We start from the raw sequence: 23,252 nt of genomic DNA, 5'->3' as shown, positions 1-23,252 counted from the left end.
TAAATTTTAATTACACGAATGTCGTTATGACGTTTGTTCAAGAAATTCGAAATATGTTGCAAAGACAAATTGAAATAATTTACCGATTGGAATGGAAAGCTTACAAAACCAATGTGTAATCACTGCTGACTATATACAAAGATTAGAATATAAAGTAAACTTGTTGACAATAATGGCGTCACAATGTTCCACATTTTAATTATTCAACCGTGAGTATTATGAGGAGTATTTTCCGCTTTTTTTTCTGGTAAAAACAATACTTACGTAATTGATTATGCTCCGTAGTTTTATATATATGGCAATTCGTTGGTATCGTTCAAAGTTATGGTGCCACTAAAGTACTGACTTTGCCATAACTTGTACTCTCTTTTCTTTCAGATGTGTTATTCCATGCGTTCCTAACGAGTTGTAAATACTTTTACTAGTTATATAGAATGCAATAACGGCATAAGGTTTTGTAATAAATCTAGATTAAAAGTTTAATCTGAATTTCTGTTTGAGCAAAAGTAGAAAAATGTTAAATGTCATCCGTTCCATCGTTTGTATCATATCTCAAGGCATTCACTGACAAAAAAAAAATGTTCTCACAAGAGAGTGTAATACAAAAAAGGATTGCTTGACACCCATTAAACAAAAGATTCGGAAATAGTCGACTTCGAAACTGACATTCTTTTTACATCCTCCTAACAATAAATTAGAACAGAAAAAACAACAGTATTGGGGCAACTTGGTAAATTCGTAATTGATAGTGTGGTACATCACATATTTTATAAAACATATTTCATATCCATCACATATCTTTGCACTTGACATCGACCGACTTGTGACTAGCAATTGGGTTAAAAACTTTCTCAGCATCCACGGCCAAATGTGGATTGCAAATGTTGTGTGTATTTTTCAAGAAAGAAAATCGTCTGTTTTTCTTTACGTTAACATTTTATTGATTATTTGCGCCCGTGAGGTACATAAAACGAAAATTGCATCTATTAATATTAATGACAGTTAAAGTTTGCAATGCTTGCCACGCGAACAAAGACCGAGGCTTGACCGAGGATACAACACGTGCATTTATACGCATGCGCATAACCCAAAAAGTCGGGTTACATTGTAGTGCAGAGTCCGAAAAGAAACTTCGTTCCCGACTTATCGCAGAACGTCGGAAACGGCGCTTCTTTTCACATCTTCCTAACAATAACATAAAACAGGAAAAACAACAGTATTGGAGTAACTTGGTATATTAGTAGGAGAGTTAAAAAAGGACCAATTTTTGTTACAATCATAAATCTTCGAGATTTGCTATCTTCTATATATCCATCCGTACTGGAACTTAATGACCACCTGCCGTGTTCACTTATCATTCTGTCAGTGACGCCGTTATTTGCAGCAGCACTAGCTCCACCTGAGGGTATAGAATGTAACCCAAATTTTTTCGGTACTTTTTAAATTGTATTCAAATGTTTGTGAAATGTTTTTCTTGCACTTTCGTAGGATATAGAAAGATGCTCTAACACATTGTGGCCTGTCTTTGTTTTCGCCAAACGACAAATTAAATAAGAATCCGCAGAAATTTCAAATTAGTCATACACAGATACTTTCGTAGCGAGGTTACTGGACATGTGGAATTACCAGTGGGAGCTATGTACACAATATGACCTTTTCTTAGCTAATTAAGAGACCCGTGCGGCATTTGTCCTTGTGTCAAATTCGTTACAGGAAAATAGCAAAAGTTGTTTCTTTAATCTGTATTAAATTCCATTAACAAAGCTAAAAATTTAAACTTAGCAAAGCATTCAAATACGGTTTTACTAGCAGTATAATCATAAAAGTAAGGATCTAATAACAAGTAATCTTTTACGAATTCGTAAAAATAGACTCTGTTCGGAGTTAACAATGGCCAGAAATATGATGAGTGCCACATATGGACTATTAGAACGCCTCGACCGTTACAAATTTTTAGATGATTTAGAACATTGAAATAGGGGGCACAACCAATTAAAATCACCAAACCTATTGTAAGTGAACGCGAATTCGGACAAAATATTCTGAGTTAAAGTTGGTAATTTTCCTTTTTATGTCATCGGCAAAACGATAGACTGCAAAAAATGCCAAAATTTTGTTGAATGGAATTAAATGATTTTTCCCCATGTAATTAAATGATTATTCCCCCGTTGTCGGAATCAATTATTTTTGATAAAAAATCTGCTTTGTTATTTTTCTCCCTCGGGATCCACAACGATTTTAATTTAATATTATAACTCATTAAGGCATCAAAGATTTTTAAAGCGAGTTTTTGTAAATGCAGTCTCCTGCTGCCTACTTCTATTATTCGAATGACATTAACATTATCGGAAAGCCATTGAACTGATTCATTCTTTACACGTGGGTCTACCGCTTGCAGAATAAGTTTAACAGCGAAAAGTTCCCGATAATTAGAACTTGTATGTCTTTCTTCCGCAGTAAGATTTCCCCTGGCGATAATATCTCCCAATTGTTGCACAACATAACCCCCATAACCACTGTCACTGGCGTCGTGTAATTAACCTTGGTTGTTAAGGTGTTCTTTTTTATTTGATAACCATTTGTGTTGAAGAAGTTTCTGTACCAAAAAAGAAGATCTGACTTTAAAAATTCGTCAACGTTTTTAATTTTTGCCAAGTTGAACGAGATTCTATAAAACAGTACATGTGCCTTGTAAAAAGTCTTATTAAAAGGCCAATAGCTAAAATCATTTAGATAATTCGTCCTACAATTTTTGAGATAAATCTTGCGCTTACACGATCGCTGTTTAATGCTAATTTCACAAGTGAGAAAAGTTTACGTAGTTCTTTAGATGAAACGGTAAAATTTGCTGGTGCGGGTATTGATGTTAAAACTGAGCCATTTTCCAGTTCTACTAGGTTCAAAATTTGATTTTTCTAGATTAATGGTGAGTCCTGGTCTTCCCAAATCGTTTTAAATAATCGCAGAATGCTTTTTGTTGTCTTCAGTAATTTTGAACCAAAACTACCAGCATCTAAATACATTGTACATCTTTTACCGTCTTTTTGCCATTTTTTTAATTAAGTTCTTGTCATCTTTGTAAACGCGTAACAAGCGCTAGCCAGACCGAATCGTAAAACGAGAAATTGATAATATTTGACTGTGTTATCTGGAAAAGTCCAGGAAAATCGTAAATATTTTTGATCATGCTCATGAATTGGACTGTGATGGTAGCCATGTTTTAAATCAAACGTTGAGAAGATACGATTTTTAAATCTTCGTATTTAAAGTTATCCAATCGTATTTATTTCCTTCTGCTACTCTGAGCGGATTGCAACAATATGGCACGTTAGAAACCTCTTCGATACAACGCTCTTTTAAAACTTGCTTAATACTATGCGCTACAAACTTTTTATGTTTTAGACTCGAGGCATTGTTCTTAGCGGCAAACGGTGGCGGTTGAAGGTTAAAAGATATACGGTTGCCATGCTTTATCATACTTAAAACGAAGGATGATGTCTGAAGCCCATCCAGCCAGAATCTTTTATTTTGTTGAAGTTTTCCCACTACAGATTCGCAAACTAAATTTGTTTGTCTTCTTTCAATTCGTTGACTGACTGGTGGTACCAATGTACTGTTGCTTCAGGAAAAAGGACAGCGTGCGGAATAATGACCCAGAGGCGAGGACTTTCTCTTGTTCCAGAATACCTTGGGCCAAAGTACGTTTGAAATTAAAGTTCACTCGTTAGGGAAAAGTGCGTTGCTTTAATCTTCTACGCTTTTCGCATTGGCTGAACAGATTGCTCGATTTATAAGTTTTTCGTCTTCTGAATCAGAGGCTAAGTCGTCACTTAAATATTTCTTAATCGTTGCCTAATCTTCTCTGCCTGCCAACTTAATGAGTTTAATACGTTTCTCAACTAAGGTCTTACCTTCAGACAACAATTTTTGCGCTTTTTCGATGTACTTATCCGCCAAACTGTCCGCTGCCTTGTCGAATTTGTCCATAACGTTTTGTCAAAAGCTAAATTCGTGTTGATTTATTTTGCATCTTAGACTGACGATGGCCAATTTCTTTTAAGATTCAAACGCTTTATCAATCTTTGACTGTTGGCTGTCTAAGAAACGTGAAGCAATTGTTTCAGCAACAAAGGTAGCAGCTGCCAATGTTTGCTGTTAGTGACGTTGAAGTAAATCTTCCACTAGCTGTTGGATACATGTATCGAGTTCAGGATTCGACATGCTACTTAAAGTTTACGATGCATTCCCTGCGACCAAAGATCGAGGCTTGGCCGAGGATACAACACGTGCATTTATACTATTCTCATGCGCATGCGCATAACCTGAAAAGTCGTGTACCCGACTTATAGCAGAACGTCGGAAACAGCGCACAAAGTGACAGATATTGACTGAAGAAAAATAAATACATAATATGTCGCTTACAATTAGGAATGCAAACATTTTACATATGTACCCTATCATCCTTCACATAGGAAGAATACAAGGAGCTATATTTATATCTGATTCTGTTTTGTATAAGTACGAAAAACAGAGGTTCAAAATGAGTATAGAGATTGATCTATCTCACGAATATTCACATTCTCCTGTTGCATAAATAGTTATCTCTCCATGTATGAGGATCGGCAGCTTCTAGCCATTGTATACATTCTAGTCCTTTTATTGGTCCTGCGGAGGACCATCTGAAATTATAAGGGGAAGTCGGCGGCACGCATAAGTAATTATCTCGCCATGTGTGTGGATCAGCTGTTTCAAGAATCTGGGTGCAGCGCATTCCTCTAATGGGACCTAATAGAAAAATGAATGTATGGTTATTAATTTTTGATTTACTTATCTGAATTTTCAACAAACTAGCAAGGAATTAGGCTGCACAGAAATGAATTGGCACGTACCAGCTGAGGACCATTTAATGTTCGGTGATTTTTTCTTTCTGTACCAACAAAAGTAATTGTCTCGCCAAGTGTGCGGATCAGCTGCTTCTAGGATTTGAATACAATGTCTTCCAAGAAGTGGTCCAGCAGAATGCCAGGCAAAATCTCGAGGCCATTTAGGATAACCTACGTAAACAAGAAATATTGCAAAATAAGGTGGATTTACATTAAAGGATGATGAAGTATTTTCGAACCCTCACGTTCTTTAAAAACAATTAATTGGTTAGTGGAAAACGAAAATGTGTTCAAAACTATCGTCAAAAATAATCTGTTCTAATATATTGCGAGTTTAGGCAATGCTAAATGACCTGGCATGTTTTCATTTAAATAATGAACATTCGTTCATTTTTAGTGTTAATTAGTGGGGCAATAAATCACTTATAATCTGTTATTCTGGAAAATATAGACCTGTGGTAGTCGCTAAGACTGGCAAAATGGTTTGGTTAATAAACCATCATAATAGACCAAGACTTTTATTCAAATACCAATTAGCTATTCAACTTACAATGTGAACCACAATTAATATCATCAGCTAAACTTCCTATACACGAAGATGGCTGGTATCCAGGTGCATGTCGCAAACAGTACCTGTATCTGTGCTGCAAACCGCCACATTCATCGCTGCATTTTGATAATGGCGTCCATGGCGAAAATCCAACATTCACTAAACGGGCACCCAATCTGTACCATAAATGATTATGCGAATTAGCTCCCCAAACACCTCCGTCGTAGCTATTAACTGTTACATATTTTAAAAGACCACCAATACGACGCCAGTGTGTTCCAGAAGGATGAAGATCAGAGATACCTGTTAATGAAAGCTAATTTGAAATTGTTCCCTTTTCGTTTGTTTCGTTCAGCGTAGGAATTTAACGTGGATGTAGATGTGTATAAAAAGAAGTAATATGTTACTAAAATCTGATAACTCATTAGCTGTCCTGCAGTGTTAAAAATAACAAAATAGTACCTTCTCTAATATATATGTGGTCGTGAGCATTTACTCCCCAGACAATATTATGGCCACTGTATATTTGTTTCAGTCCACCAGATATTCGATGCCAATGTTTACCTGAAATAAAATTCTAGAAAATTAACATTTTAAAAACACCCATAAAAAGCAGCCGTAAAATAAACGTAATGGGTTATACCGCTGCCATGGCCTCCTCTTGTACCAACTCGATAGTATATATGATCATGCTTGTTCACACCCCAAACACCAGAATCTCCTACAGATATATACTTTAAACCGCCTGGTATGTGCACCCAATAATTACCTAAGTTATAAGGCTGAGTTAAAAAAACGTGTTTTCTGAATTTTCTTCTACATACAAAATAATTACTATAATTTTCTTTCCATACACTTCCATCTCATTATATTCCGTGTCTGTTATAATTAATGTAAGTGTATTGCTTTGTAATTAAATTATTGAATAGCAGTACTTTTTTGAGACTTACTAATGTCAAAATGTTTGCAATTTCTGGAAAAATTAACAACTCGTCAAAAACAAAGTGGTTGTATACAATGGTCGGTATACACTATGGATCTACATTAATCTTCTATTAATAACTGCATTATTATGTAGTCTAACCGAATTATGTACAGGAATCCACGTCCTTATTGGTTAGTTGCACCAATCCTGACAACTACTTTACGAAATGTGCGAACTTGCAGAAGTTATTAACTTTCCTGTTACTGAAGGTCGTTTTCTACACCATAAATAATGTTGAGCAACAGTTTACAACGGTGGCTTAAATGTTTTATAAACAACAGAGATAGACAAAAGTTGTTTTACAACAAATGTTGTAAATACGTTTTAACGACCTTTATTGATTTTAATGGAAACCGACATTTAAAGTGCAGATCTAAAGTAGCAAACTACTAACCTGCTGGTCTCGAAATGCTGGCACCATGTCTGTAGTATATATGATCATTTACATTTACACCCCATACATTATTTGTTCTTGGACTGACGCTCACTTGTTTAAGACCACCTGGAATAACTTTCCATTTCTTTCCCTGTGGGTTCTTTTTTGATATGCCTAAAGTGAATAAGCTTTTAAATAAAAATACAGATAAACCATTAAAGAACCTCGACCAATAACAACTTTACAAGAATATTTTACCTATCTCGTAAGATTTATTAAACAGCCGATATATGGATAGATAAATGTTTTTTACAGGGAGCATCATGCCAAAAAGTTATTAATTATTGAAGAAAATGGGTTAAGCACATGTTAAATACTCGAAGGAGATAGATTTAATAAACCAGGTTACCGCAGTCATGACTTTTAACTGCAAGCCTTGCTTGCACGAACGTCGTTCTTTTTAACATGTGCAAGAGATGGTATTAGGTGACACTGAAGATCTGCTGAGGATTTCTTTAATTTCCGATAAATTTGACAAAATTACCAAAAAAGGCACGCAGAATAGGTTGACGCATATGATTAAACATGATAAAAGTAATTTTATGTTACGTAAAATCGATCCAAAATTATAATATACTAGCCGGGAAACCCGGCGCCGAAACGCCGGGGTAAGCCACAAGTCAAGGTGTGACCCAGCGTTGAACACTCTGTGGAGCGCTTCATAAGAGCCGTAAACTGTGTCACACAATCAGGTGGAGCGCTTTAGTACAGGTTTGCAGTATGTCGTAAATCAAGTGCAGCGCATACACCATTGCAGTGTTGCGACTGCAACATATTTTTAAAAAAAGAACTTTCCTGCAACAATAGCTGAAATGAAAACAGAGTTCTACAAACCGTTTTTACTCCATCATAACAAAAACAATCGTTCAATATTATTTTATTTTGCAGAATAAGTTTCGGCGTAATTTCAAAATTATTTGTGCAACCAGGTTGAACGCCTAGGACAGGAAAACAGCTTTGAACACACCGGTGGAACAATTAATAGTAGTCGTAAACTGTTGCACACGATCAGGTGAAGCGCTTTAGTACAGGTATACAGTATGTAAATTAAGTGAAGCGCATACACCATTATAGTGTTGCGACTGTAACATATTTTTTCAAAAAATAACTTTCCTGCAACGTTAGATGAAATAAAAACAGACTTAAAACCGTTGTTACCCCGCCATAGCAACAACAGTCGGTCAATATTATTTTATATTGCGGAATAAAAGTTCCTGTGAAAGTAAAAAGATTAATTGTGACACCGGGCTGACCGCTTAGTGCAGTTAAACGGTGTTGCACAGGCATATAGGAATAATACCCTGTTGAAAAAACTTTATCGCAGATTCTGTTTAAATAAAAACAAACAGGAAACAGTCCATTGTTAACACTGTAAACCGTGTTGCACAACCGTACCGGCGTGATTACCGAGAAAGTTTAAAAATTAATTGTCACAGTAGGCTGACCCCTTGGTACATGTGAACAACGTTGCAGAAAAAAAGTCTGTTGTTAACACCGGGCTAAGCGCTTAGTACAGTTAAACATAGTTGAACAGGCATATAGGCGTAATACCTTTTTCCAAAAAAACTTCATTTCAACTATGGCTTAAACAGAAACACAGGGAACAGCCTGTTGTTACAGACAGAATAGCAATAAGACAGAATAGCAATAAGTGAGGCTCTAGCTAGCTAGCTAGCTAATCTTCGTTCCTAGCCAAACATCCTAAAACTGGTGCGTTTAAGATCTGTACGTGGCTAAAAAACGTGACAATATATTTATCCTAACATTGAAAACAAACAGAAAACAAATATTACAAATATATAAAGCTTTTAGAAGATAAAAAAGTCAAACAGGCCTACAAACCTCACACACTGACCACACACAGGACCATTATCAAAATGGCCTTCGTTCCGCGAAGATCTTGGATTCTTTCTGGTCGCGAAAATCTTTTTTTTTTAAAGAATCAGGATTGGTATACTACACGCGAGCGGTCAAAACAAAGTCGGTAAAAATATATCGCAGTTGATATTGGTGCGCATTTTAAAAATTTCGTGTTTCCGTTACGGGACGCGGCTCTCGCGGACACACAGACAAAATACGGCTATTAATAAAGAGAAGTCGTTGCCCGTGGAAAAATCCACGGGTTCGCCCGTCCTTTATATTTACCCGTGGCAACAAAGTGGATAAAATATATCGCATTTGATATTCGTGTTTCCGTAGCACGATTCTCTAACTCAGTGGGGGGTCCGCGCAGAGACAGACAGACGGAGTACGGCTATTATTTTTGAGACGATAGTCGTTGCCATGGAAAAATCCACGGGTTTGCCCGTTCCTTAAATTTACCCATCGCAACAAAGTGGACCAAAAATATATCGCATTTGGTACTGGTGTGCATTTTAAAAATTTCGTGTTTCCGTAACGGGACCCGGCTTTCGCGGACACACAGACAAAATACGGCTATTATTAAAGAGACTTCGCTTTTGAAAACATTTGGAAGCAACAAATAATATATTAAATTGTTACTTTCAGCTACTAAGACTTGTTTTCTCAAGCCTGCAATAATATCTGCTGTTAAGCTTTTGACCTCAGGGAATACATATTTTCTTGTTTTTTCAGAACACTTCAATTTAGCTACAATTTCTACGAAGTTAAGATCTACCCTTACCTGTTCTAATAAATATTGCACCACGCGGATTTACTCCCCAGACTACATTGTATCCTGAACAAATCTCCTTCAAATATCCAGCTACATAACAAAATCAATGATATATTATTAAAAACAATCAGGATAAGAGTTAAATAAAAAATCCATTTGGAATTTAAACTGGTAAAATCTACCCAAATTTTAAAACAGTCAAAGCTTGTCTTGTTTCCTCCAGTCTTTTACGATAAAGTTTATGTGTGTTTTTAATAAGAAAGTGGTTAAATTAAACCCTTGGAATATAACTATTTACTGGCAGAGATCAAATTGGGCGAGGAAGCAGGTCAAAAAAGTATGATTTTTCTAATTCAAAGGCTTATTGGTAAAGCATTACCACTGCAACTTCATATTTTCACTACTAAAAATGATTCACTCAGAAGTGAACTCGAATCGTGTGAAGAAAATCGGCGTAATGAAATTTTTGAAGAGCTATTTTTGGCATAGCTAACATGTTATGTTATATGTTAGCATTGGTGTTGCACTTAAAATCATGCTTTTAAATCTAAGTTAAGTCTGGAAACCCTCGTATATTGCTTATAAGTGATTATATCTGGCATATACTGTTAACGAAGTGACAAAACGGCCAGCTGCAATAACAAAAGATAAGAAATGTATTACTTTCTTTGCTTCTCACGCGTTCTCAATACAGAAAGAGGAGTACGCAAACGCTTATATCAGGGTGAACTGACCAACATGGATCAGCTGGGGTAAATAAAACCGCTGGATTCTCCCATCCATTTATTTAGTGACATAAACTGACTAATTTCTAGTAAAAAAAATATGTACGACGAGGGATTATTCAGGTAGAATGTATCTACTACAGAAACACAGGGATCATTACATTTAAACTACGTGTTATGTTGGTCCTTAATATAAGCCCAGTAGTACCACAACGCTAACTGGATGTGGCAGGCAAAGTGGAACATATTTTCTGTGGTTTTATTCAAAAGCACTTATAAAACTTTTAATAATATGACGAAATAAAGCGATCGCCGTTAGAGATCCAAGCCTTGATTTTATAAAAAATTGACATTTTAGGGGGTAAACTATTTTTTATTTGATGTTTAGAAAATTGTTGAAAAATTTAAAAGGGTTAAGACATATAGAGCACGGCTGAATAAATGAGAAGAAGGCTAATATCCGATCAGAGAGCCAATCCCTAAGTATGCGCCTCTGTACATCCAGCAAATTGTGGCCGACACGTCTAAACTTGGTGATTAGACACACGTCACGGTTGACCTCATTTTTGACATGAAAAGAAAGACTACTAAAGTCTGTTATGTAAGAGATGTCGACGACCAATTGAAATCTCCCAAAATCCATTTGAGCTGCATGAATATCAAGCTACAAGATTCGTAGATTCACATGGGCAATGGGTGATTTTTTAAGATGTTTTTACTGGTACTATAGGAATAGAGAAATGAACTCATTGATGCATGTTAAATATTTCTTCGATGGCGATAGTCACGAAACAGAGATGGAAAAGAAGGAGAAACGAACAACAAGAACATTATTATAATTATTATTATTATTATTGTTACATAAAATGCTTGGAATCTCAAAAATAAGAAAGGGTAAAAACATAATTTAGATAATAATGAGGATGGGATAGTCGAACATTGGCTGATATCTGGAACTATTGACAATCGTATAATGTAATCAAAAAATGATGCGTTTGCTGAGTTGCGGGATTTATGTCAGGGTCAACGAGAAACAAGTAATTCAATTCTAGACAGACGCAAGAACTGCACCAGTGTAAATACTGTTTAGCAATCTTGAAGTGCGTGTTACATTTAACAGTTGCGATTATAACGTTACAATCACCACTCATAAGCATATAACACTGGCGCAAAATTACAATACACAATATCTAACAAGGCTTCGTTTTTGGATTCTATATTTGTACAAAACAAAGATTTGTATTGCACAATTGCGAGCAGTAGGGTCAGTGTTAAGTCAAATACTGATTTGAAAGCATTAAGGGCCGATAAAGAAACATCCATCGGGTACTTGTCGCAACTTTCCAAAAACCAAATCACCTTTTATGTCTCCTTTACGTAAAGGACTGCGTGATCAATAAAGCAAGAAAATGTCAATTCGATAGAAATTGAACTTTTGTGTAATATATTGGTAAAATCCAGCGGAAAAACGGGAATCATAGATTAAGCAGAATGTGAAACTGAGAAGTTTAATTATTGATGATAAAGTGAAAAAACAGCTAGCTGTAATGATATTTCTTGTCTAATGACAGCTGGTTCTACTATAGTCAGAGGTTGCAACCCTCAAGATTTTTCAAGAAAGCAAAATCCTCCTTTTTGCAAGGATTTCCTAAAAACATTGACCGTAAAGAGGCAGAAAAATGCAACAGCGACAGAACACAACACAGAACAATAAATATTAAAGCAATTCGAAATGAATTAAATAGGCACAAATGAATTATACAAAAAAATAACGGAAAAACGAAAATCTAAAGTAAATGGTCAAAGAGCTAAAGAATATTATGATTACAATTTAAAACAAGGCATGACAATTTAAAAAAGACAATCAAGAAGAAAATGTTGACAAATGTAAGAATCGACTGTGGATTGGTAATCGAGAAGAATACACATTCAGAACGCAAAGTCGATCTATAATATACCGAAGTAAAGAAGGTGGAAAGCTTACCCTAAAGCAAACTGTTAAACTCATGCAAGATGAAGTTAAGAACCAGTGAAAACTCTTTGATACTACGAAAACGTTAGATTATGCCATTTTTTTGTTAACTTCATATTTATTTCGCATAGCTCGGTACATAGGCTAAATGCTTAGGCTACTTTAAAGGAATTAATTTTCCCGGGGATTTCGCGAAATTGGGCCATTTTCGCAAAATTAAATCCTCGTCAAAAATTTGAATTTTTTTCTTTTTTTAACGTTTGCTGAATTTCAGAATCAAAACCAAACAATGGCATTTTTAACACGTAGCAAGCCAATTCGTTATGTAAAAAGTGCACGAAATGTTTTTTCTCTTATTGCATCACTTTCACGATAACCTCTTACCCAGTTTTCTTAGAAAGTACTTTTAAATAATATCTGAAACGTTGACGTATGCGTGTGGGTTGGTGGAGAGAGAAAGAAAAAAAATAAAACACCATTGCAGCTACATTTACTTTTTAAAAACAGTAGTCGATTACAATGGGTAATATCATGACATGCTCTTTTTGGTACTCTTGCTCGCGAATCTTTTGCTTTCTCTCTATGAAGTTGTCTTACCATCAGCTGTTTTTGTTGTTGTTCTGGCGTAAGGAAGCTTCCTAAAATCATTTCGTTCTTGGGTTCAGCATACAGGTCTTTGATAATTTCTAAATATCGTCCCAACAGCACTTGATTTTTCACTGTTGTTGGCATTTTTACTATAACTTCACATGCTATCTCAAGACCCCCTTGAACTTGGGGCGAGCGTGACTGCTCTGCAGAAACCTTCGCTCCACGATCCAACAGAGACTTTGTAGCGCGCGAAATCTCTCGAGGTAGGTGACCAACAACTTCTCCACTGGCTTCGCAAGTTTTAATTGCAAACATATCAAACACGTTTCCAAATTTATGATAGCACTCCAGTTTTTCGGTCATGTATGGACGCCAAATATTTCGATAGAAGTGATAACCTCTGACGGCAGCGGTAAACTCGCTTGTCTTTTCATAATTCATCGTCATCGTGAATGATGGAAGCTAGTATTTACTTTTGACACTTGTACTTTATATTGCGTGTTTAATAATAGTCTTGATAAAGTGTCGAAAAAGGTGCTAGTAGAAACCATACTAAGAAACTTGCACACAGTATCGTATTTCATTGTTGGGTTGTTTGGTCAGTATTCATATGTAACTAATAGCGATATGGCGAGAAACGAACATGCAACAGGTAAGAATAAAATATACATAGTATGACTTGAAATTTATTGGAACCATTAACTCAAGACACACAGTCCTTCTTGAAAAAATGATTTTCTTACAATTTCTCCATAAAAGCGAGGAAACTACAAGACTTACACGCCGGAGGATCGCTTGAAAAATATGCAACTGAGAATAGGAACTTAGCTTGTGTGAGAAAGTTCAAGTCGAACTTCCCGAAACTTAATGAAAGTACTGTTCGTCGATCAGACGCCTACAAAGTATGTTCCAGTAGGTTGTGCAACTTTAGCAAAAAGATGTTCATTAAACGTAGTAATCAACGGAAGCACTGACAAGAGAACCATTACCGCTACGTTTTCTATCTCACTGTCAAACAATTATTTGCCCATGCAACTTATTTATGGAGGGAAAACAAGTAAGAGTGTACCCTGGTTTCAGTTTCCAGACGATTTCTCACTAAGCGTCAACAAAACACACTACAGCAACGAGAAAGAAGCATGCAAATTAATAGAGGAGATTTTAGTCCCATACATCGCAAAAATTCGAGATGAGGATGTAACGATCAAAATCTGGCCAACGAACAAAAAGCATTGGTAATAGTGGATGTATTCACTGTACAGATGACAGCTACTGTTTTGGATTTCGTGAACACAACATCGAAATATCATGTGTGCCTGCTAATACGACTCACATTTCTCAGCCACTTGACTTGACAGTTAATGGATTTGCTAAAAATTTTATGAAAAATAAATGCAATGACTGGTACAGTACACAGATAACCATGCAGTTAGATGAAGGGAGGTTGTTCCATAACATCGACATTCCCTTGAAGCTCTCCATATTGAAGCCTCTACATGCACAATGGTTGGTTGACCTGTTCAATGAAATGACCAAATCAGATGGCCGAAACACGATTATTAGTGGATGGAAAGCGTCTGGGGTTACTAGTGCAGTTGAAAAAGGACTGGTAGTCTTGATTGTCTTGATCCATTCAATAACATTGATTCAATGCTTGACTTTACCGTCCTCTCACTAATGGAGTGAGAGGAATAACTGTTCCTGCCGTATTGAAATTTATATTTATTATGTAATTTGTGTTGTCCTTGTGTTGTCCCGTTTGTGCTCTGCTGTAGAGTTAGCTCTGCGGTGGAGTACGAGATGCATTATATTCGTTAGTTTTGTGTTGTGATGTCCCGTGTTAATTATGTAAAAGAATGATTGTAATTTTGATACTATTTTTAGTTAAATTTTCCCCTTGAGTCTGTTTTTTTTTTGCACATCTTGCACATCCTTTTTTTGTGCTAGCAGTCTTCAGCATGTAGCGACTAGGTCGGACATAAACTTCAGAAATACATTCGCTGTTGAGTGAATTAGTAATTTATATTCGCACATCACAGGAGTTGTCCTGTATCTCAGTTACATTATCAGTTGTTTTCTCTCACTTGTAGTTGGCTTGGCTTACGCCACTATATTTCTAGTAAGTGTTTATTTCTTATTATATTTTATGTCATCTTACATGTGTAATTTGTTGCTTAAACTTCGCCTTGTATTCTGTTTGTTTAGCGAGTAAGATTATTAAATACTCCGTTGGAATCGTGTCTATAATTTCCAAGCACCTACAAAAGTAGAAATATAAGTAACACTGGATTCGTTGGAATCGCTATTCAAAAGGATGTCAGTAACGAAAGAGACCCGACCAGAGATTGAAGCATCTCCCGTTAATGATGACGAAGAAAGAAGAGTCGTCAAACTAACAGAAAAGGGAAGATCCTTTAAACTTCAGTGTCTGTTAGAAGAACGAGAAAGAATATTCAGGCGGTTGATGAGAAGGTCGTCCGAAATAGACAACTTAGTGGGCTTCGGGAGCATAACGACGATAGAAGAAACGTTATTAAGATTCAACGACTTGGTAAAAAAGTTTGAAAATGTTCACGAACAATGCGTCCCACTCTTTACTGATGAAGAGAGGCGCGATGATCAAAATTGGTACGACGACAAAGACGAAAAAATATTTGATTTCAAACATCGTGCCATCAACCAAATTAGAGAGTTGAAAGAAAAGCAAGAATGTGAAAGTCTGAAATCGCACGATAGCCGAAAGGATAGAGCGTCTAGCAAGTCCCACACAAAGGCATCATCCGAATCGTTTCAAGAACGATTTAATAAGAAAGTGGAGAAAACCGAACGTATGAGTGAAGGAGATTTCAGAAATGAAAGACAAAGATTTGCTCTGGAATCGGAAGAGTTAAAAAACTTAGAGGAGGTGTCTCAACTCAAAGCACGTTTGGGTGTCCTGGACCGAAATCTGAAGCGCGTGCAAAGATGTCAACGCAGCCAACCAGATGTAGAGCGGTATCAACGCAGGATAGATGAAGGTATGAATTCGAGAGTTGATGATGAAAGTAGTATCTTGTTTAAGTTGTTAAAACTACAATCTGCACCAGAAGTTGACATTGAGCCATTCAATGGAGACCCACTAAATTTTAATTATTTTATGGCTATGTTTAAGGAGGTTGTAGAATCAAAGGTAGATGATCCCAGAGGCAGGTTAACCAGACTTATAAAGTTTACAACAGGTGAACCTAGAGAACTTATTCGATATTGCATACAGCACCCCCCTGAGGTTGGTTATGAAAACGCTATTGAACTTCTGACAAAAAGGTATGGGAATCCCCATATTATTCTAGCTAATTACAGAAAGGAAATAAGAGATTGGCCTCAGTTAAAGTTCAACGACGCAAAAGGGTTCAGAGATTTTTTCAGTTTCTTAATAAAGTGCCAGAGCATTGTAATTGGGAGGGACTGGAATGTGTTGGATACCCCTGATACCATATGTGCTCTCGTTTCCAAGTTGCCAGGTTCTTTGACGGATCGTTGGAACCGCAAGGTTATGATAAAACGTCATAAGCACCTTTCAGAACCTAGTTTAGAGGATTTCATTGACTTTATTGAGCAGGAGTCTACCTTGATAAATGATCCGCTATTTTCAAGGAACGCACTTAAGCAGTTTACTAACACAAAGGAAAAGTTACCTGATAAGAGGAAATCTTACAAAAGCTTTGCTATGAATACCAACTATAGATCGTCAAATGACATTAAAAGGCTGTGCCCTGCTTGTTCTGCTAAGCATGATTTAGATGACTGTAAACTGTTTCTGAGTTATACCATAGAGGACAGAAGCAAATTTCTTGGACGAAAAAGATTATGCTATGGCTGTTACGATCCAATAACCGACGAACACAACGCAAAATCCTGTCCACATCGACGCAAATGTACCATTTGTAAAGGAAACCATCCTACTGGCTTGCATGGCTTTAGATTTAGGAAAAGAAGTGACTCCAAGGATAAGGAAGAAAACAAAGAAAGCACCGAAGAGAAGGAATCTGTTAAGAGCAATGTCACTGGATTGTCAAAATCATGCAATTCTTTAAACGTTGGTGAAGTTATCAGTCTTTGCATAGTGCCAGTAAAGGTATCACATAAATCTACTGGTAAGAGTGTGACTACCTTAGCCATGCTGGATAATTGCAGCCAAGCTTCGTTTGTAACGACAGATCTAGTCAAGAGATTGGACGTCAGTGGTGCTGAAACATCATTAGCCATTAAAACAATTAACGGAACAGAAACTGTTAAATCTGAGGCAATAGAAGATTTGATAATTGAAGGAATTAGCACACAATTTGAAAATATCCCGTTCATGTTACCCAAGGCATACACAAGAAGAGAACTGCCCGTAGATAAAGATGATATAGCAACTACCGATAAGTTATCACAATGGAAATACTTGGAACAGGTTTATCCACACTTTAGAATCCGGAAGTTTGATGTTGACTTGTTGATTGGCGCAAATTGTGCAAAGGCACTTGAACCAGTGGATGTGCTGCCCAGTCAAGATGGTGGCCCATATGCATACCGAACCATACTTGGATGGTGCATTGTAGGACCAATCAAGTCAGAAGGTAAAAATAATTATTCTATCAAATCTTGTCATAAAATTGCTGTGAACGACATAGGAAACAACGGAATTGCTAAGCATCATTTTGAATCAAAAAGTAGTGTGAAAGAAACTCATATTAGTAACATGCTTGAAAAGTTGTACCTTTCAGATTTTACGGAGGCAAGATTGTCGCCTCGCAGCAACATAGAATTTAATCTAGAAGAAATGTCAATAGAAGATAAAACATTTCTAACCATAATGGAGTCAAAAGCAGGCAAGGTTGGAAGTCATTATGAACTGCCTTTGCCATTCCGAAACAAAGACTTGTTGATGCCTGACAACAGAAACGTTGTGCTGAGAAGACTGATGCATTTAAAGGAAAGATTTATACGAAATACGAAATTCCTAGCTGAATACCAAAGGTTCATGAAGAACATCATAGATAAAGGCTATGCAAGAAAAGCCGTGCTACCTGCATCTCCTGGGAAGTCTTGGTATATCCCCCATCATGCAGTTTATAATGAAAAGAAGAATAAGATCAGAGTAGTCTTCGATTGTGGAGCAGAATACCATGGTAGATCATTAAACAAGGAATTGATCCCTGGACCAGACTTTACCAACCATCTTATAGGTGTGCTTAACAGATTTAGAGAAGGAACCATAGCAGTCATGGCTGACATCGAATCTATGTACTTCCAGGTGTTTGTAACGGAACACCAAAGATCGTTTCAGAGAATTCTTTGGTGGGACAAAAACGATAAAGAAATGACCAAACCGGTTGAATACGAAATGAATGTCCACATCTTTGGAGCGACTTCGTCTGCGAGTTGTAGCAATTATGCCTTGAAGAAAACTGCCTTAGATAATCAAGGCAAATTTGGAACTGATGCAGCGGAAACGTTATTGAAGAATTTTTATGTCGATGACATGCTGAAGTCAAAAGATAATCTTGGTGAGACCATTTCGTTAATGAAAAACGTCACTTCTATGTGTAAGGCGGGAGGTTTTAGGTTAACAAAATTTGTCAGCAATAATAAAGAAGTGTTATTGTCTATACCTGAAGATGATCGGAAAACGGGGTTTACTGATTGTGAATTATTGTCTGGAGATACGGATCTGCCGTCCGATAGTACGTTAGGTATCACATGGGATATCGAAATGGATTGCTTCAAATTTAAGATCGAACTGAAAAAGACGCCCTACAGCAGAAGAGGTATGCTTTCTATGTTGAGCACGTTGTACGATCCTTTGGGATTTTTAGCTCCATTTCTAGTCAGAGGAAAAATAATCCTTCAAGAACTGTGCAGCATGAGCCTAAATTGGGATGACCCAGCTCCTGAAGACAATTGTAATGACTGGAACAGATGGAAAGACTGTATCCAGCCTCTTGAAGGATTTAGAATACCGCGATGCTTCAAGCCCAAAAAATTTGGTAAGATTGTTCATTCCTCGATCCACTACTTTTCTGATGCATCAGAGTTTGCATATGGCCAAGCTACGTACCTAAGAATAGTAAATGAAAGTGGCAGAGTACATGTTTGCTTGGTTATGGGTAAGGCAAGAGTCGCTCCTTTGAAATTCGTATCTATGCCTCGATTAGAATTAACAGCAGCTACTTTGTCTGTTAAGATAGCTTCTTTGTTGAGACAAGAATTGCGACTACTATGTATTAATGAATATTTTTGGACTGATAGTCAAGTCGTCTTAGGATATCTAAAGAATCAAACGAAAAGATTCAAAGTTTTTGTGGCTAATAGAATCGAGATTATCAGAAGCAACAGCAAAATCGACGACTGGAATTATGTACCGTCGAACGAAAATCCGGCCGACATAGCGTCACGAGGATCAGATGCTTCGAAAGACAAACAAGTTAAAATGTGGTTTAGAGGACCAGAGTTCTTGTGGAATGATCAGTCTAGTTGGAAACTATCCAAACACGCCGCAGAAGTAGACGAAAACGACCCGGAGGTTAAGAAAGTGAAAGTAAACGCTTGCCTAGTCACAAATGATCTGATGAGCACGCTTGAAGAACGCATGTCTTGCTGGAAGAAAATAAAGCGTGTAATGGCGTGGATCCTTCTGTTTGCAGATAGAATCAAAACGATAAAACCCGGCGATGCATCCACGAAAGGTATCATCGACGTCGAACGATTGAAATGCGCTGAAAGAAAAATCATGCAACTGACTCAAGAAAAATATTTCAAAACGGAATTGCGAAATTTGTTGTCTGGGAAAATCAATGTTAAAAACAAATTGTCGAAACTTAATCCCTTTGTTGATTCACAAGGTCTGTTAAGAGTAGGAGGAAGAATCGAACGATCTGGGCTAGATAAAGAACATGTGCATCCTATCATCATGCCGAAAGATAGCCAGACATCCATGTTGATTATTCGATATTGCCATCAGAACGTCGCACATGCGGGCAGAGGAATAACCATCAACAAAGTACGAAGTTATGGGATTTGGATCGTGAATATAAATGCTTTAACACGAAAGGTCATTCATAAGTGCACCATATGTAGGAGTTTAAGAGGACGTGCTGGAGAGCAAAAGATGGCCGATTTGCCAAAAGAAAGGTTCAACGAAGCACCACCATTCAGTTATTGCGGATTAGATTGTTTTGGTCCATTCTTGATCAAGGTAAGGAGAAGCGAGATGAAAAGGTATGGTGTATTGTTTACATGTTTATCTAGCAGAGCTGTACACATTGAAATCGCAAGCAGTTTAGAAACTGATACGTTTATTTTGGCCCTTCGTCGCTTTGTTGGCAGAAGAGGAAACGTAAGGTATCTAAGATCTGATAATGGAAGTAACTTCGTTGGAAGTGATAATGAATTAAAACGAGCTTTTTTAGAAATGGATCATGAAAAAATCAAGTTTTTTCTAAACGAGTTAAACGCTGATTGGATATGGAACTTCAATCCACCAGCAGCCAGTCACATGGGAGGAGTCTGGGAGAGGCAGATAAGATCAGCCAGACAAATTCTAACCTCATTGCTAAAGACCCACGGTTCAAGTTTAGATGATGAATCATTAAACACCCTCCTCATTGAAACGGAAGCCATATTAAACTCAAGACCCCTAACAGTCGATACCCTCAGTGACGCGAATAGCTTCATACCAATATCTCCATCAAATATCTTGACAATGAAGTCAGATGTCGTGTTGCCACCACCGGGAGAATTTCCGAAACCTGATGTTTATTCGAGGAAAAGATGGCGTAGAGTTCAACACATAGCAAATGAATTCTGGATTAGATGGAGAAAGGAATTTCTTTCAACCCTTCAGGAACGTCGACGTTGGAACACGATTAAACGTAATTTTGAGGTTGGAGACATCGTCATATTAAAAGACTCAACCATGTTTACTGTTCGAAATCGTTGGCCGTTAGCAAGAATTGTGAGCGTCGTGTCAGATAAGCATGGAATAGTGAGAATTGTGAACATTCGAATGAGCGGATCTCGAGTCGTAATGCAACGGCCGATATCAAAGGTAGTTTTGCTTCTGGAAAACGAATAGTCCGATTCCCGACGAGGAGCCATTAGGTCATGTTGTATGCACGAACATGAGAGGAGCCATGTGTTCCTGCCGTATTGAAATTTATATTTATTATGTAATTTGTGTTGTCCTTGTGTTGTCCCGTTTGTGCTCTGCTGTAGAGTTAGCTCTGCGGTGGAGTACGAGATGCATTATATTCGTTAGTTTTGTGTTGTGATGTCCCGTGTTAATTATGTAAAAGAATGATTGTAATTTTGATACTATTTTTAGTTAAATTTTCCCCTTGAGTCTGTTTTTTTTTTGCACATCTTGCACATCCTTTTTCTGTGCTAGCAGTCTTCAGCATGTAGCGACTAGGTCGGACATAAACTTCAGAAATACATTCGCTGTTGAGTGAATTAGTAATTTATATTCGCACATCACAGGAGTTGTCCTGTATCTCAGTTACATTATCAGTTGTTTTCTCTCACTTGTAGTTGGCTTGGCTTACGCCACTATATTTCTAGTAAGTGTTTATTTCTTATTATATTTTATGTCATCTTACATGTGTAATTTGTTGCTTAAACTTCGCCTTGTATTCTGTTTGTTTAGCGAGTAAGATTATTAAATACTCCGTTGGAATCGTGTCTATAATTTCCAAGCACCTACAATAACCACTTTGAGCGAAGAAGAATTAGGTATACGATATTTAAAAAAAAACAAATGATGACGATGACGATTCAGACTTAGAATGGGAATGTGAAGAAATTGAACGTAATGCATTTGTTGCCTTCATTATTGACGAGGACGACGATTGATAGTTTTTCGTTTTTATGTATATGGTGAGGTGAATAAAGATGTTACATCAATAAAAAAAATTCTTCTTAATTTCATTCATTCGCGAAATTAAGTCCTTGCGAAATACACAAAAACAGATTATTTGCTAAAATTCGCGAAAATTAATCCTGTACATTTCGCGAATTTTCGAGCTCGCAAAATTTAATCCCCGCGAAAATTAATCCCATTAAAGTAAATGGTTAGCCTAAATGCTTAGGCTAAATACTTAACATTCCTTTTTTATACAACAGAAGCTCGTAGCATCCTCTGGTACAACGAATCTATGCAATAAAAAACATTTGCATTCTTTTTTATCCAATTTTGGCTAATTCAAGAACCTTCTTAGAAATTAAAAAGTAATTTTTAGCATTAAATAATGGTCAATAATTATTTGTAACCTGAAGAATTCGCTCACTATTTTAACGCAGAAGCAAAGTGAAATCTTACAAACCATTTTCCAAGGCATTGTCCACAATTTTTTGAGGATGTCACATCGCTAACATTCAATTGCTTTAGAAATTGCATAGCAAAAGAGTTAAGGATAGTATATTTTAATAAGTTAGTGACCATGAATTGCTTGTTTCTACGGGTCTTACATGCTATGCGCTTGCATTGAAAGCAATTTTAAGACATTTGCATATATCATTTGCGCAGAACTTACTTCTCTGCCAGTTATGTGGTGTACTTCTACTTACATATTCTAAACCAATGCTTTCCAAATGTTGCATTAACTGGAATTGGTCCATCCAAATATGTACCTTCTTTAAGCCAAACAAAGTTGCGTGTATCGACACCCCAAACTCCGGCTTGCCCAGCAGAGATTACTTTCAATCTGCCAGATATATGCCTCCATCTATGCCCAGCTTTTACCTCTAAATAGAAAGAAAATCTAATTTCTATTATCTATGGTCCAATCAATAGAGACAATTAAGCTACCCTACTACTTTTACAACAAACTTTAGCATATTTTTTCAAACCCAGCGTACAATAATATTGTTTCACAAAACCAATTGAAAAATTGGTCACAATAACAATTGGTGTAGCGCGAAAATTACATAATTTATATACTATGAGAATAAAACTTTAAAACAGCAAGTCCGCCATAAATAAAAGAATTGATATATTTTTTTAAATAGGTTGTTTGACTTAGCCTGAATCCTTCACGCCAAGCCTTAACTGAAATTTAGAAGTTTAACTAAAAAAAGTAACATTATTTTCACTGCTGGTTTCCGCTTGGCATTTCGTTGATACGGCAATAAAGCATGGCAAAAGGAAATATATCTTGCCACCTTTTCACAGAACTTATACAGGACAAAAATATACCTTTTGCTTTAACATTCCATACCAAGCAGCAAAGCAGAACAATAAACTGTCGTATCATTTTGAACAATATTACCTTAAAGCGCCATTTTAAGTAACAAAAAAGAAATTGTAAAACCTATAACTTTTGTTTGTTTAGGCTGGCTTATATACAGAGGATGTACTTCAAACACAGCAAAGTCTTCCTCTCTTGTTGCTATGAGTGTAAGAAAATTGTAAGGTAATTAACGTTATTGTTAAAATCAATAACATCTATAATTGA

General features: G+C 36.6%; 1 protein-coding gene across 1 annotated transcript; it reads right to left on the bottom strand.

Annotated features, from left to right (window-relative positions):
• Positions 1 to 4,384: 4,384 nt before the first annotated feature.
• Positions 4,385 to 23,185, bottom strand: LOC130647146 (uncharacterized). The gene is made up of 9 exons (XM_057452904.1): positions 22,994 to 23,185; positions 22,366 to 22,542; positions 9,499 to 9,579; positions 6,813 to 6,968; positions 6,077 to 6,202; positions 5,896 to 5,997; positions 5,434 to 5,736; positions 4,890 to 5,054; positions 4,385 to 4,785 (listed from the first exon to the last, which is right to left on the bottom strand). Exons 1-9 carry the CDS (start codon positions 23,049 to 23,051, stop codon positions 4,574 to 4,576), a joined length of 1,380 nt encoding a protein of 459 aa, XP_057308887.1. The 5' UTR covers positions 23,052 to 23,185; the 3' UTR covers positions 4,385 to 4,573.
• Between the last annotated feature and the right edge of the window lie 67 nt (positions 23,186 to 23,252).

The sequence above is a fragment of the Hydractinia symbiolongicarpus genome, chromosome 6, assembly GCF_029227915.1.
Source record: "Hydractinia symbiolongicarpus strain clone_291-10 chromosome 6, HSymV2.1, whole genome shotgun sequence".
Taxonomy (NCBI): domain Eukaryota; kingdom Metazoa; phylum Cnidaria; class Hydrozoa; order Anthoathecata; family Hydractiniidae; genus Hydractinia; species Hydractinia symbiolongicarpus.
This window is presented reverse-complemented; position numbering and strand designations above follow the sequence as displayed.

Bases quoted from the DNA above. Each gene is read 5' to 3' on its own strand.
- LOC130647146 (XM_057452904.1), bottom strand. From the start codon at position 23,051: ATGATACGACAGTTTATTGTTCTGCTTTGCTGCTTGGTATGGAATGTT. The intron at 6,203-6,812 runs GTTAGTAGTTTG...CTTATAACTTAG, and splicing joins CAGCATTTCGAGACCAGCAG to GTAATTATTGGGTGCACATA. The intron at 5,737-5,895 runs GTACTATTTTGT...TTTCATTAACAG, and splicing joins CCACATATATATTAGAGAAG to GTATCTCTGATCTTCATCCT.